Genomic DNA, 15,736 nt, shown 5'->3' with positions numbered 1-15,736 from the left:
ATGTTATATTCTGGCAAAGAACTTGTCTGCATTGCTTATCTGCCAGCTTCTAGTTTTTCCTCTAAAACTTCAAAGGAAAATTTATTATAGTCAATATTAAATAGCCACCATACACATAGCTTGGTTCAGAAGCCAAAAGGAAACCTTGAAGTTTCAAGTGAGGTTGTCAAAAAGAACTAAAAAAGAACTACTGTGATGCAATCTGTCCTAATTGATTAGTCTGAAATTTCTCTTAGACCTTTTTGACATGGACAAGAAGCTTTCATTATTTTGATGCTTCTCCCTTATCATTAATCATTGGCCAGTGGTTAATTTTTAAGTAATCAGCCAAAAGAACAAAACTAGTATGTGAGTATAGAGTCAATTTTGATATCCAGAAGGTAATAATTTAAATGGAGCAATGTTTAACTTCAGCTCTAATCATTCTGTTGCAGGATCCTAACAACAAAATATTTTCTAAATCTTCTAGTTCTTAGGATTTCTCATTTGTCTTATGAAACAAAAGGACACGGTGGACATACCTACCCATGGCATTGTAAACCAATCCAGTGTTGGCTAACACACTGACACCCTAATCTTTCTGATTGTTTCTAGCTATTTTATTTCATTTTTATGTTGACTATATAATTTTCATCCATAACAAGGGTAAATAGGCAAAAAATAGGAAAATGTTATTTTGAATGTCACCAAAACTTGCCCAGCAGAAAATCTTGGGGAAAGTTTTTTGTCTTCCATCAACAGTCAAAAGAATATTACAAATTTCTGGATTTGGAATTTTCCCTTATATTAAACTGTTCTGGCTACATTTGCCTTAAAAAGTATTGGCTGCTTTAAAATTCATGTTACTAATTCTCCTTCCTCCCCTCTTAGATTGTCTTCAGTATTTTTATTCCTTTCATTTGGAAGAAGCAATAGCCCAGATTCTCCAGTTGACTGGTTACTGTACTAGGAGTGAAACATTTAATTAACTTCACTTCCATCAACAAGCAACAATAATGAGTCTGCTTCAACCAATAAACATCATGCCCCACTACAGACACTTATTAAATTTGGGATTGCCATTACTTTATCAAATTCTGAAAAACAGGTTTTGTGTTTGTTTGTTTGTTTTGTTTTTGTTTTTAATTTGGACAAGCTTTTAAATATTTTATTACCAAAATTCATGTTTACCTGGGCAACATACATTCAAGACCACCAGTGGTATCATAAGAGCTCCCCAGATTTATGTAGTACCTTTCCTTCAAATAGGTTAAATAATTCATTTGAATGTTTTTTTTTCTCTTAGTTATTTGAGTTCAATAATACAAAATGTTATCAGATTAGAATTCCTTCTTTTTATTGTTTGTCTCTTACTTTCTTAAAAAAAATGCATCTTTTTTTATCTCCAAATGTCAAAAAGGAATCAATTTTCACAGCTCATTCATTTGTGTAGAAACTGATGATGGCTGACATCTTCAAAATGGTGCACATTTAAATGCTTGATGGTAATATTCTTTATATCTTTTTTTCCAATAAATCTGCCAGGAATAACATGGTCATTCTTTTAAGTGTGCCACTTAAGGTCAAAAGCAATGAATTCAGCATTCTGCATAGCTCCATTTTTACTGAATGACTGTATTGATTTCAATGTGATTTTTTTTCTAATTCATAGAAGCTGATCCTTTTTTCATTTAATGGTTGGTTAAACATTTCTCATATGGCTTTCTTCTTCTCAAGTTCAATAGCCTTCTCCAGTCACTATATCTATTAATTCAGCTAGTTCAATAAATATTTATCATACTTCAACTTTGAGTAAGATTGCATTGGACCACTTGTTACAAGAAGAAACATGATGAAAAGATGTGGCACTGTTCTCCCAGGTTCTCTGTCTTAAGGACAAACAAAATAAAACAAGTTTTACAACACGACAGAATAAGTTTCATATCACTGTAGAAGTACAAAGAAAGCATACAAAGAAAACAGCATATGGAAAACTCAGTGGAGTTGGTAGACTCTGAGCTGGAATTTAAAATTAGACTGTTATTGTTTTATGAAATTTGGGGAAGTCCTTTCAACAAGAAAGAAAACATCAGACGGAAATCCAAGGAGGCAGGAAGTTTGTCTGAGGATTTACAGATCAACCATTAATCCACAGAAGAACCACAAAGGGTAGAAGATGAGATTCAGGGTTTTATTACCTGATATTTCATTTGAAATGTGAGAAAACTGAGGCACTGTGAACTGACTCATCCACGGTCTCAAAGCCTATTCAGGGGTAAGCCTAGTTGGAAACCACCTCTTTTAGACTTCTAGGTCACATGGAGTTAGAATGTAGGACATCCATAATATGGTGTGGTAGGAAACCCCTCACCTAGACTCAATATTTAGTTAATTGTAGATGTCAAAGTGTTGAGAGTTCATGATAACAAATCAAAGTCAGAAATTAAGTTTCTTTTTTCTGATAATTGTACAGGAGGGAAAGAAATCAGTTTTAGTGTATTTTCGTGTGTGTAAAATTAAATATAACTGAGGGAATCTCTTTTTTTTTTTAAAAGATTAGGTAGGTTTATTTCTGAATTGAAAATGTTCCTGCATTTTAAAAATCTAAAGCAGGGAAGGTTCTTCTTAATGGAGAGAATTGCTGATTAAATTGCTGACAAGAAACTGCACTTAAAGATTCAGCAGCCAGAGAACATAAACACAGGGGATAAACACGTCTCCCTGCATCAATCAAAGACAGCTGCAGTCTACCCCCCAGAAAGGTGAGCAATTATTTATGAAATTATGTCTTCTTCAGTGATTCTATATTGCAATTCTAGGAGAAACTGAATGAGAAAAACAGACAATGTCATGGTCCCAATTAACCAAGGAGTCACAAGCATTTTCAAAATCAAGGAGTTTTACTTATACTCAGTTTAACCTCATTATCCCAAATAGAAATTTCTTTAGCTTTTAAAGAAAAAAAAAGAATAATCAAATTGGCCAGTTTATTCTTGGAGAACTGTATTTAAAAAATAAAATAAAATTAGGGTCTGCTTCCATCAACTACAAAGGTCTAAGGGGAAATGAAATGGCGCTGGAAAGCATTTACAAAGAGCCTTTTTGGAGTTTTTGTGTTTGTTTTACCTGAGTCCATTTCTAGATGGGTCTTACAAGGGCTCTCATTGCCTTTGAGCATTGGCTGGTGTTTTCGATTGATGGATTCATTTTTCCTCTGGGGTGACCATGGGCCAGCCCTCTATCTTTCGTGTAGCTATGACTGAAACACAAGCAGTCAAGACAAAAGCCCTGCATTCCTAGGATGGACTTTTGTAGTGGGAGGTCAGTAATGAAAATCTGACAGAGCAAAGGTACCTGCACAAATATTCTTAAGTTATACTTAGAGGCATTGAGATCTGCATTCACTCACATCTCTTCACCCACATCATTTAGGTGATTTTTGAGGCCCACTGGAGAGACCACATGCCTTCAGGCACAGCTCAGAAGTGTGGGGTCCAGATGCGATTGATGTGACTGACATGTTCCAAAGTGAGTTTTGGTGGATGCTGCAAAGAGTTACTACCTCCTTCCTATTTTGATGTCAGTTACTAATTAGATCAAGCCATTTACACAGATTTGGTTTCTTCTTATTAAGCAGACACCCTTCCAGTTTCAATGACAGATGGTGGATTTAATGACAATAAGACAGGGAAAGAAATTTAAAGATTGATAAGTATAGATCAAGTATCAATAAGACAAGAAACTGAAATTAAATAATCTGGTTCAAATCCCAGATCTACTGCCTGTATGACTCTGAACAAGTTGTTCCTCAGTTTCTCTCATCTTTAAAATTGTTAGTAACTTGCCCCTGAGTATTGTTAGGAGGACAAAATGCATGCACATAAATATTTAGTGATGTCATTAAAGTAGTGTTTAAAAGAAGGTGTCCATGTCACCAGAGTTAGTTAAATAGTGAACATCCCAGGCTACATCCACTAAGCTCCTCACTGAACCATCTCTGATAAGACCCAGGAACCAATATTGTTAACAATATCTGGGTGAATGTGATACAAGAGGTCTTTGGGTCAATCACCCACATTTTCTATGTCCTTTGTCTATCATGATTTAAACTATGTGAGGAATTTCTCTGTAATATGAAAATGTCCCCAAGGTCCAGGCCTAAAAGCAACATCAAAACCCAGTTTGTGGCTTGATTTCCAGTCTGTGTTGCTAAAAAGTGCCTTGCTAAGGCAGGAAACAGTTTGAGGCCACAGTGTGAGACTCAAAGCCTGGGAGGCAATCAAGGCAACCAAGAGAATGTTCCTGAAAGGGTATCATCTTTACCTAAAATGTTTAACAAAACTAACAGGCCTTAGTCCTACCAGGCCTTCTGGAATTCCCTTCAAGGTATCCTTGGAGATCTCATCAGGTGTTTTTCTGAATACAGATATAAAGGGAGTTATATAATAATATAACTCCCTATCATCTTTGAAGAAACTCAGAGTTCCAGTGGTCCCAGCTCTATCCCCCAGCTCTGGTCAGATGGCTTCAAGTCACCATGCGTCCAGAAGTCCTGCTCCAAGCAAACATGCTTATTGGTGGGCTGTCACAGGATAAAGGTTCACCTGTTGTCCATCGCCCCTGACAGTTCTAAAATTGTCATGTACAGTCTCCACTCTTCCCTTGGGCTTTTCGACACCTGACTTTGTCCTGCCCACTCTATGTGAACACCTGCTTTCACAGGAGATAAGGAAAGTCCTTAACTATTTTACTAAATTCCAATGAAAAAAAAGTACTAAGTAGACTAAGCAAAATGTTGTGGATGTCCCTAAAATAAACCAAAAATCTTTACATGTTTCCCAGAGCAGCTTACTTTTGGGGAAGCTGATATTTCTAATCTCTCAGTATGAATCCAGAAAGTTCACTTGAGACTCAATAGTGGGTTAAAGTAGGCTTTAAAAGTAAAGCTCACACAGTCTCTACACTGGAGTCCATACACTTAACTAGTTGAGAGATTCCTAGGACAAGTCTGAGTACTGGTTTCTTGGTCCCCTGGTGATGAATTGTGTGATATTACAATGAAGAAAAAGGTAAAAAAGGGGAGCAAGTCTAGATGCATCAATAACACTACCAGTAAGAAAGGGAGGAGGTGGGGAAGCCACAAGAAACAGACATAGGAACTGAATTTAAATGGCAGAAGTAGGCTACTGGGCTCTAATACCTCAAGAAGCCCCTTGGGGCTGTTTAACACTGCATCTCCTCATTACCAATGACTCGAACAATGACAGCCTCCAAAGATGGTGTCTGAGACACCCTGCTACCCACTTTGCATTAGCACATAGTAGGCACACAACTATCAGAACAATGAACCTGAATTATCAAGAGAACTACAGCATAGTAAGAGACTCTTCGTTTTCTAAAAAATGGGACAATGCATCCTGTATAAAAACAGATATTATACAGTATGTCCTATTAAATGTATATTAAATGTGTATTTTATTTTTTTTAATTTTTTTTTTTTAATATTTATTTTTTAGTTCTCGGCGGACACAACATCTTTGTTGGTATGTGGTGCTGAGGATCGAACCCGGGCCGCACGCATGCCAGGCGAGCGCGCTACCGCTTGAGCCACATCCCCAGCCCTTAAATGTGTATTTTAAAGGATATCTTTGCCGTGCCAGTATAGGGAGGCAGCGCCCAGTAAGAGGTGATTAGTGAAGGAGGCTCTGCCTAATGAGTGGACTTAGCCATTTTCACAGGTGTGGGTTAGTTATCCTGAGAGCAGATTTGTATAAAAGTGAGTTTGGCTCTGTGTTGCTCCCTTGCTTTCACCCTCCCTTGTCCTCTCACCTTCAACCACGGGTAGAGGCAGTACAAAGGTCCTTCTGGGTGCCGGCCATACTCTTGGACTTTCCAGCCTCCAAAACTATGAACTAAATAACTCTCTGATTTTATGGATCAGTCTCAGGTATTCTATTATAGTAGCACAAAATGTACTAAGATGAGGAAAAAAAGAGAAAGTTTCCTCTTTTTTTTTTTCCATTTGGTCCTGCATATTGATTTTTCATGGCACATGATTTTAATAAAATAAAGTGTCCCATTCATGACTTACATGTTCAAAGATTCAAATCAAATCATAAAGGATACATAGAATAAGAAGATGTGTAAGGAGGGTAAACAAAATGTGTCAAAAAATATTGTCATTTAGGTTTTCAAAAAACATATTTGTACCTGGCCTACTTCTTAGGAGGTCATAAATATCTACAGTAGCAACACATGAGTTGTATCACTACTTGTATATGTCACATAATCCATCTCTCTACACAAATTTAAAAATACATTGATAACCAAATAAAAAAAATTATTATAGAGATTATCAAATGTCCTGATTTAATTAACATTATAATATTGTAGCAACCAGGGAAAAGCTGATTTCCATAACAATTAATATGAAGATAATATTTAGAAAATTGTGAAGCAAAATGGAATTTATTCATAATTTTCCACTTTTGTCTTATTCTATCTCTTTCATACTGTCCAGTAACAATCATGACCTTTTAAATATAAAATTATCACCTTAGGTGTGCCTTTTATAGATTATTAAAAATAATAATTGAAGGTATAAATTTTGAGATTGATTATTTCAGCTAAAACAAAGATTATATTTGTTTCAGGCAGAATGCCAGGAAGTTATCAAAATTGACTTTTCCAAAAAGCAAAGGTAGTTTGAATGAACAAGGGACATACCCTGTTCACTTTTATCCATGAAATGTAAACAAAAAATTCTGAAACGTTAAAAAAATGAGACTCAAGAATTAAGAATAAAATACTATTTCTTGTCACTTATTCTGACCCTAAGGTATCAACAGGTATCTATAAATCCTATCAGGCAAGAAAAACAGAAAAGAGTTGTATCACTGAGTATACTATGAGAGCAATTAGGAGTTAATGCTCAATTATCTGAGGTTTTAGTCCAATCTTTTACATTTGAGAATGTTTCTGAGCTTGCCTATGATTTTGTTAGTATCTGATGGCATCTATTTTCCTCTGAAGTCAAAAGAAAGTAGTGCTTGGATTATTCATATGTACTATCTGTGTTTTTCCTCCCTCCCACTTACATAAATTAATATACCAATGCTAATATAACGCAGGGCAAGCCACTTCTCTAAAGGGTTGATACGTGGTTAATAGTCCATGGGAAGGTTTCCAATCCTGAGCTCCCTAAATGCTGTAAAGAATCTGGATCACGTTTCCATGTACAACCTTTGTTTTAGAAGCACACGGAGCTCTGAATAGAGGATTTTGTGATATATAGCTCATAGACTGATTCTAACAGATGGATTTTTCTAGAAATAATTTCATTAGTTAATCAATTCTTTTACATATACTTCTTCTAGCTAATTGGCATAACTGCCAGCTGGAGATGCTTAGAATCCTTCAAAGAAGCTGAGAGGTAGGGTGAAATTAAATAGTTTCAACAATTCTAAGATAAAAATTCCATTAATTTCACACTAACAATTATGTATTTTAAAACCAAACATTTTTCTTCACCTGTTGCCTTTTATTCTAAAATACATACTTGATCTATATGAAAACCAAACCAATCAAGTTAAGGAAACTTTAAATTTTAATAAATTTTCTAGACCAGGTTTCCTAACATTTATACTGTCTTTATCGTGGATCAGAGAATCTTTCATTTATTTATTTATTTATTTATTTATTTATTTATTTATTTATCTGTTTGCCTATCTATTTATTTATTTTTGTGTGTATGCGTACCATTTCATGGATAGCAGGCTTTATTAGATGCCATTAGCACTCCTATTTTGACAACCCAACAATGTTCCTAGTCATAGCTAAATATCCCTGTTTTCAGGGCAAAACTGTCCTCACTTGGAAATATTGCTCTAGAAAGAGATTGCTCCTAGCTTTAAATTCAATCTTAAAATAATTTGAAATAACTTTTTGTATGTCTATATAAAGGCAAATCCAGGCATGCCTAGAGCATTAGAAAGTGCTGCCTTTAGACAAGTAAAATGTTTGGGGGATAATTATTTAAGTAGCTAATGGTTTCATAAATCTCTCCAGGTAGAAGAAAAAAATGAATAAAAGACAGAAAAAGTGGCTTATAACTACAAATGAATATTAACTGAGAATGCTATCATCACCATTATCATCAAAAACTATTAAAGATCTTTTTTCCTTTAAGGAAAGTCCTCAGTATGGCTGTATTAATAGATAAAAAATATCATGAGGTAGGATCATTTGAGGTGTAAATAATTAATAATCTATTGAGTTGTCTAAGGCATTTTTAAGAAGTTAGTGTAACAACTTAAGGAATTAGACATGGAGCAAATGGACCTGGATCTGTTTTGAATTTACTGTGTACTTGTAATTTATTTAGGGCTTATAAAAGGGTTATTCATTTAGATAGAGAAGTTTTCTGGTATTTAAAGTAAGTGGTCAAAATAGCGTTTATAGTGATTTTTCTGCATCTATCAATGGATCCAGGAAGAGTACCATAAAATATAAGATGTGAATTAATACGGCTTTTAAAAGGAAAGCAATGAGTATATTCTGGTTTACAGTGAATTAAAGAATAAAACAACACATAGTATGCAGAGATGATCTTCCTATGTTAAAAACAAGTTCTAAATTCTATCCAAATTGCTCTTTTCCACAAAGGTTTTTTTTTTATACAGACTTTAATATAAAATAAAGGGTAAGTTGTAACATTTAATAATTCAATATGTGATTAATTTTTCCTATAAAATCAAGATTTTTATCTAGAAATTCCACAATTAGAACCAATTGTATTCTATGCTTTTATAATTATGTCAGAGTGAATCCTATTGTCATGTATAACAAAACAAAACAAAACAAAAATACTAAAACTCCCTCCCACCAAAAAGAATCCATAGTAGTCTTTGCTTTCTCTGTTAACTTTTGAGACCCACTGTTAGAATTTAGATTTTACACTTTCTTTTCTTTGAGAAAAATATCCCTCTCCACTTTACATAGGATATTATATTGTGCAAATTGCCATTTTTCATTCTTTCCATCCATATTCAGAATATCCCATTTTGTTTAGAAGGCCAAAAGCAAAATTGTGCATTTTGCATTTTGACATTTGAACTAAAAGGACCAAGCACCCTGCTCTGGGCGCTTTACTCGCATGCTAGGGGCCTGCTGTGTTTCTGGGTCATGCACCAGACTTTCTGGCTCACGTGGACTTTGCACACTTACTTTCTGCTGGCTCCTTGGAACGTCGGCCACTGGACGACTTCCTCAGCAGGCTGCGTCCTGAGGTAAAGAGGCTGGTGAGTTCTTCCAAAGGACTCGTGGGTGTTCTGGACCTAGAGCCACTCTGAGCCGCCCCGTAGGTGTTCACCGCAGCGTTGACCATCCTGGCCCCATCTTGCGACACGGGTCTGGGGGTGGAATGAGGCACTGAGGGAGAGCTCCTGGAGAGGCTTCCTGAATGCACGGCGTCGTAGGGGGGAGGCCTCTTGAGGCTCAGGGGGGTCAGGGACCTGCCCATGCTGACAGGCGAGGGGGAGGTGGAGTGACTTTTAGGGTAGCCATGGGGAGACTGCGTTCGGTACAAAGTGGAAGGAGGCGGCGGGGACGAGGAGAGCACAGACGTGGCAGAGGCAGGTCCCAGGTCCTTCTCCAGTTTCGAGTGGCCGGAGGAGTGAGACGGCAGGGAGGATGGAGAGGCTCCCGCGGACTGCTTCATGTAAGACACATTTTCCAACACGGGAAGCTTGGTGACTTCCAGCGGGGTTAGTGGAGACTCATCGGAATTGGGGGAGCAGTGCACAGGGGCTGGCGGGAACACCAGCAGAGGGGGTCTGTGAGACAGCAAGTTAGGAAAGGGCGGGGGGATGTCACAAAGCAAACCCTTGGGAGTACATGGCACTGAGGACTTGGCGAAGTCCAAGTCAGGCACCGTGGGAGTAGCACACTGCGAAGAACAACTGTGATGGTCAAAGTCACCTTTGGAATCTTGGCCGAGGTCGTCGAAAATGGGGTATTTCATTTCCTCGTAGACGGCCTCGCTCTGGTCGTCCTCCTCTCTCCTGAAGTCTCTGAGAATGTTCCCCACCATCTCGATGTACACGGGCTCCTCCTCCTCGGGGTCTCCCGCCGGGGTGCTGACCTGGGACAGGGAGGAGTCCCGAGGCAGCGATGTCCTCCTGGGCCCGTGCTTTTTGATGTACGTTTCATCAAAGGACGTGCTAAGCTGAGTGTTTGGGTTCCGTTTAGGTTTCGGAGGGGGAATCTTCTTTGAATATTCATCACTGTGGGGTCTTGGTTTGGCAGCCACTAAAAGAACAACAACAACAAAAAATAGTTAAGTAGGTGAATACAATAGGAAAGCTTTCCAAAATGACTCCTATTGTTATTTATTGCTATAAATTTGATGGGAGGAAGAGCCAACTTCATTTCTAGCTTGAGGCTTAGACTAAAAATCAACCATAGAATCAAATGTTTCCCATATTTAGAAAAACGTGATGGCAGAGCATTATGGTTTAGATGTCAGGTCTCTCCCCAAAGCTCCTGTGTTAAGGCAGGAAGTGAAATGATTAAATTGGGAGAGCTGAAACCAAATGAGTGTTAGTCAATTTGATGGATTAATGATTCATTGATTGAAAGGTGGTCACCCTAGGCATGTGAGGTGTGGCTGGAAGAAAGGGGTCACTGTATATGCCTTAGGGATTATATATTTTGCTCCTGGTTCCCCATGTTCTTCCTGGCTGCCATTAGCTGCATAACTTTCTTCCATCACAAGGTTCTGCCTCATCTTGAGCCCAGAGCAATGAAGTCAGCCAACCAGGGACTGAACCTCTGAAACCTTGAGCTCAAAATAAACTTTTCCTCCTCTCAGATATTCACATCAGGTGTTTTGGTCACAGCTATAAAACTGACTAACAAACAGAACAATAGGAATTCTCATCTTCAGACTAATTAATACTCCAATGCCAATAAATATGTTAATGTCAGGAGTATTCACCTCTCTGAGTTGGAATTTCTAAATAGAAACTTCAGATGAAGTTTGTTGCATGACAGCAATCACAAACCTCATAAAAACTGCAAGAATTGAGAAAGAAATAGAATTTTTTAATCTAGTGTGAATAAGCACAAATGTTCACAAAAATACCATAGACATTGAGCCCTTTGACTGATATGGCTATTCCCATGATCACATCTTGCTTTCATTTAGGATAAATATTTCCTAGCCTGCTAAACTTACTTAATCTCCGTCTTGGTTCAAATAAATAGCTTCTATGAAGATGGATTTGATACTTTAGGGGAAATTGATGTAAAAATCTTATGAGGCTAGACAAGTTAATCTCCAAATCTCCAGGTATTGTTGATTATGTTGTGTTTGTCTGGTTTTGTTCATAAGATCTTGTATGATATCCTAAATGCTGTCTTGGAGAAACTTTATTAGATATGTTCGGATGACACATCAGAACTTCCTGGAGAATTTTAAAAGAGAGGAATCCAGGGAATGACGCAAAAATCTTCAAGAATAACTACTGGAAATTCATAGCAGATTTGTGTACTAGTGCATCTCACTGCCTGCTGGAAGCCCTCTCTTTGGACAGAATGTACACTTTTGACATCATCCAGTTAGGTGGAACAAGCTGACAAATATCTGTGACTGGAATCAATTGTTTAGCATGCAGGGAAGGCACTGGAGTCTTGTTATTATCTCATTAACTCATTGTGCTGATATGTGATTATAATGATTATCATCATTATGCAATGTGACAGAATGTAGCTGCTTACACTAGATGGTAGAACACAGTGGAAGTTGACAGTTTAACTTATAGGTGCTAACCTTAAGGAAATAATTAGTCTTCCCCACTGTTTTCATCCTAAAGAGGGGAGTCTCAAGGCATAAATCAGGAATCTATTAAGTTCCCCTTTGTTTTTTTACAAGTAGCACGACTTTTGGCCCAGGAGAAGAAAGTGCTTAAGGATTAGTTAGGTGACTACTGTATGCATCATTCATGCCTATAACAAGATGGGAACCATCAAATATTCTAGCAGGGACTATTTTACTTGATTTTAATGATTTCAAATGTTCTGTTTCATCATGGCCATGATGATAATTGTACTCACTACAATCAAACAACTTTTGAAGAGAAAAACTTTTAATGTGTCTAGATTTTTCCTTTAGCCTATACTATCAAACATTTTGATGTCATTTCCAAGGGGGCTAGAGCAATGAAGTCCTTTAGTGTCCAAAGTAAAATTCCTAGAGACATAATGAGGTGAAAACTATTCAGTTGATTCATTTTTAGGAAGAAGAAAAGCAACCAAAGGTCTTCCCTGAACCACCCAACATAGCATCCATTTTACTAGTTTTGAAATCTATGGAGTACATTAATTTTCACATAATTTAAATAAGTCATCAGATTATATACAAAATTATGAGTTGGAGTTATGAGCTGGAATAGAGTAAAACTATATATCAATGAAGACGATTGACTTAGTAATGAAAAAAAATTGAAAGGATCAGGATTAAGAGGACAAAAAATAACACCCATTCTTTAAAACTTGTTTCCTGTCATCTTTTACCATAAAAGAATCACTCTAAATTAAGTAACTCAGACTTTGGGAAAATAGTTCCCACTGTTTAGTGGTTGAACGGTTTGTGGTAGGAGGGGTTCCTAAAGAAGAGGAGTTTGAGTAGTGAGGTGCTCTGAATAGATGGTTAACTTGAGTCTAAGAATTAAGGTGTGTTCTCCATGAGATGAATAACTCATATTTAGAATATGATTTTCATTATTCTTTCTTAAATTAAAAGTCATCAATAGTAGATGTGGGTGTAGTGTGGTATTCATGGAAGCAGCATTAGTTGGACAAGCTCTTTCCCACAGAGATTAGAAAATGGCCTTGAAATGGATAAGACCAATGCTGGGGGTCGTATGCAAACTGTGAGAAGATGACACTTCATTTTGTTTGCCAAAATAAACAGAGAACAAGTGGGGGGGGACCCTTGATATTGATGAAATTATCGAAGAAAGAGATTTTTTTTCCCCGCCCAGAATACAGTATACTTAGAATTACGGTAGAAAAGCTGACTCATAAGAAAGAGTCTGGGCAACCCATTTATACTGTCAGGTCAATTTCAATGTCAAACCAATTATAGATATTGTCTGTGAGGAAAACCAAATATATTATAGGACTCTTACGGTGACTGTGAGATGATCAAAGTTGACAGTTGCTATTGACCAAATTGTGTTCTTCCTCCCAACAACAACAACAACAAATAAAATTAATATGTTGAAGCCCTAACCCTCAATATGAGGCATTTGGAGATGGAGACTTTGGGAGATAATTGGTTTCAAATGAGGTCATGAGAATGGGGCTCTCATGATGTGATTATAAGGAGAATCTCCCACCGCTGCCATGTCGGAACACAGAGAGAAGATATTCAGTCCACATGCCATAGCCCACCCCAGAAATCAACCGTACTAGCATCTTGATTCTGGACTTGTAGCCTCAAGAACTAAGAAAGAATACATTCCTGAGGTTTAAATTAACCCCTTTTTTATTACAGCTGTCTGAACCAAGTAAATAGTTTGCTTACTGCACCTTATGTGAAGACCCTTTACAGTGAGAAAATAAGAACCTGCTTTAATTTCATTCTGTGGTATTGGAATGCTTCCACTGGCTTTGTTATTTTAGGAATTACCACAACTCTCCTAGGCAGCCTTTTGAATGTCTCTTGTCCCTGTCCCTGCCTCCTGCAAAAATGTCACAAGGCACATTCTACCTACAAACAGACATGTTCTTACTCTCCAAGAGCCCCCTTTCACTATGTGGCGTGTTATTCTCATTCTTCTTGATCTGACTATCCAGCCAGTCTCTAAGTCGTGTCAAGGCACCTAGTGCTTAAATCTGACCCACTTTCTTGATGTTTGCCATTTGGGTGTACTTTACTTTGGCATTCTTCCTTCATGCTCCACTGTGTTCTGCTCTTTGGCTGCCCACCAGCTGCAGTGATTCCCCAGCAGTCTTGTCCAGGGAACCCTCCACTACCTAGGCAACTCCTTCCCTCTTCCGGTCCCTGCTTGAAGAGCCACGTGATTCAAGCAGATATTTTCCTGATCCTCCTGTTTAGTATTAATCCAAATTTTGACATGAGAGAATAAGGATAGTTCAGAGAATAAAATAACAAGTAAATCACAGATGACTGATCCATCCCTTCAAGATGGATTAGGGAGTTTTTTGCCTTTACAAAATCTTCTTTTCACTGCACATCCCCACTTAAAATCCTGTTTCTCTCTGAAAAGTCAAAACAGAAATGAATTTCTTTTCTAAACAATTAATTTTTTCTTTTCATTTTCCCTGCATCATCTAGTTTTATCATGGTGTATGTATTGGGTAAATAATTTGTGGAGCAATGAAAATGTGTTTCAATACTCATATATGCTTTTTAGAAAGTTTCTCTATATAAGGAAAAGTCTGACTTTTTTTGGTTACCTTGTCCCATAATTTATTCTACTTCAAGCTCACTCTAGGCAATTAAAAAGTAAAGGAAAAAATCATTTTCAGATGAGATTTTTTCATAAGATACTTAAAAATAGTCTTGAACTACATATGTACATACTAAAACACTGCTAATAAAAGACAATGAAAATTGCATTGCAAATTTCAACATTTAACTGAATTCAACCATAATGGAAAGGTGATTTTTATCACTCTTAAATGAATTCTAAATTATTTCTAATAAGCCCAAAGATAGAAGCAATAATTTCTGTTCAGCTCCAGAACACAAATTTTAATCCTTAAAATAGAATAATAAGAGTAGCATTGAATAAGCATAAAGTGACATTTTTGAAATGATATATCTGAGCACAAAGGTTATGCATGGCTTTCAGTCATGCCTAGATGATCTGTCTTTCACAGTTAATTTTGGAAATTCAGCATGTCCTTTGTCAACCTATCCTTCAGAAATACAATTTTCTTATTAAAAAAAAATGTAATGTGAAATCATGCTTTGGCATCTGTCGGTGTTCTTCACCTAAGAGGTGAAAAAGAGACACGGTGCAGGTTGACTTTCACCCTCCTGGGAGACTCTGTGGCCACAGAATCCCAGAGTTTCAGAGTCTTATAGATTATCCAGCCTAAATTCCACATATGATGGGTAAACAGATATTAATTCCTAATCAACTTCGTTTCTAAAGAAAATCGTATAACTTCAATTCAGTCCACTATACCCCTTGAAATAAGGACACAATGAAGGAGGACCTATGTGATTCATTACTCTGTATGTGGCAGAAAGTATAATTTTAAATATATAATTTAAAATTCATTGTTCTGGTATATGGCAAAAAGGATAATTTCTCTTAGCCTAGACCATAAAAGCAGACCCTAACTTTGTATATCTTGCTATAGAGATATATTTTAAGTCAGTAATACCAACTGGGAAATGTCAATCTATTGGAAGGAAATACAGTCCACATTGGGATGCTGGGAAATGATGGTTCTGAAGGTGAGAGACACATTTACCACTTTCAGCAGAACTGTGCTCACAATAACTCTCTTTTCACAACTCACAATTGCATGGATTTGAGGGATATTTTTATTTTCACAGTCACAAGCCCTACAGTACTGTCCACAGTTTTTTGTTGGTTTGTTTTTAAATTAAGATATTTGTTAAGGGATGGAAGTTGCAAACTCCCTTGGTCTGTTTACAGTAGGAACAAGAAAGTGTGATAATGTGCAAAAACAAGCAGGTTTGGAGTTGTGGGAT

General features: G+C 37.0%; 1 protein-coding gene across 1 annotated transcript in view; it reads right to left on the bottom strand.

The window, feature by feature from the left end:
- The window catches only part of NYAP2 (neuronal tyrosine-phosphorylated phosphoinositide-3-kinase adaptor 2), a gene marked incomplete at both ends in the record, with an annotated part of 239,865 nt that overhangs the window by 84,759 nt on the left and 139,370 nt on the right, over window positions 1-15,736 (bottom strand). The window contains one exon of the mRNA XM_081260636.1: window positions 9,205-10,287. Coding sequence (XP_081116762.1) covers window positions 9,205-10,287 — 1,083 coding nt within the window. The remainder of the gene's footprint in view (window positions 1-9,204; window positions 10,288-15,736) is intronic.

This window comes from Spermophilus citellus, assembly GCF_964194105.1.
Source record: "Spermophilus citellus genome assembly, chromosome: 11".
Lineage (NCBI taxonomy): Eukaryota > Metazoa > Chordata > Mammalia > Rodentia > Sciuridae > Spermophilus > Spermophilus citellus.
Note: the sequence above shows the minus strand (reverse complement) of the source record. Positions and strands in the feature narration are given on the sequence as shown.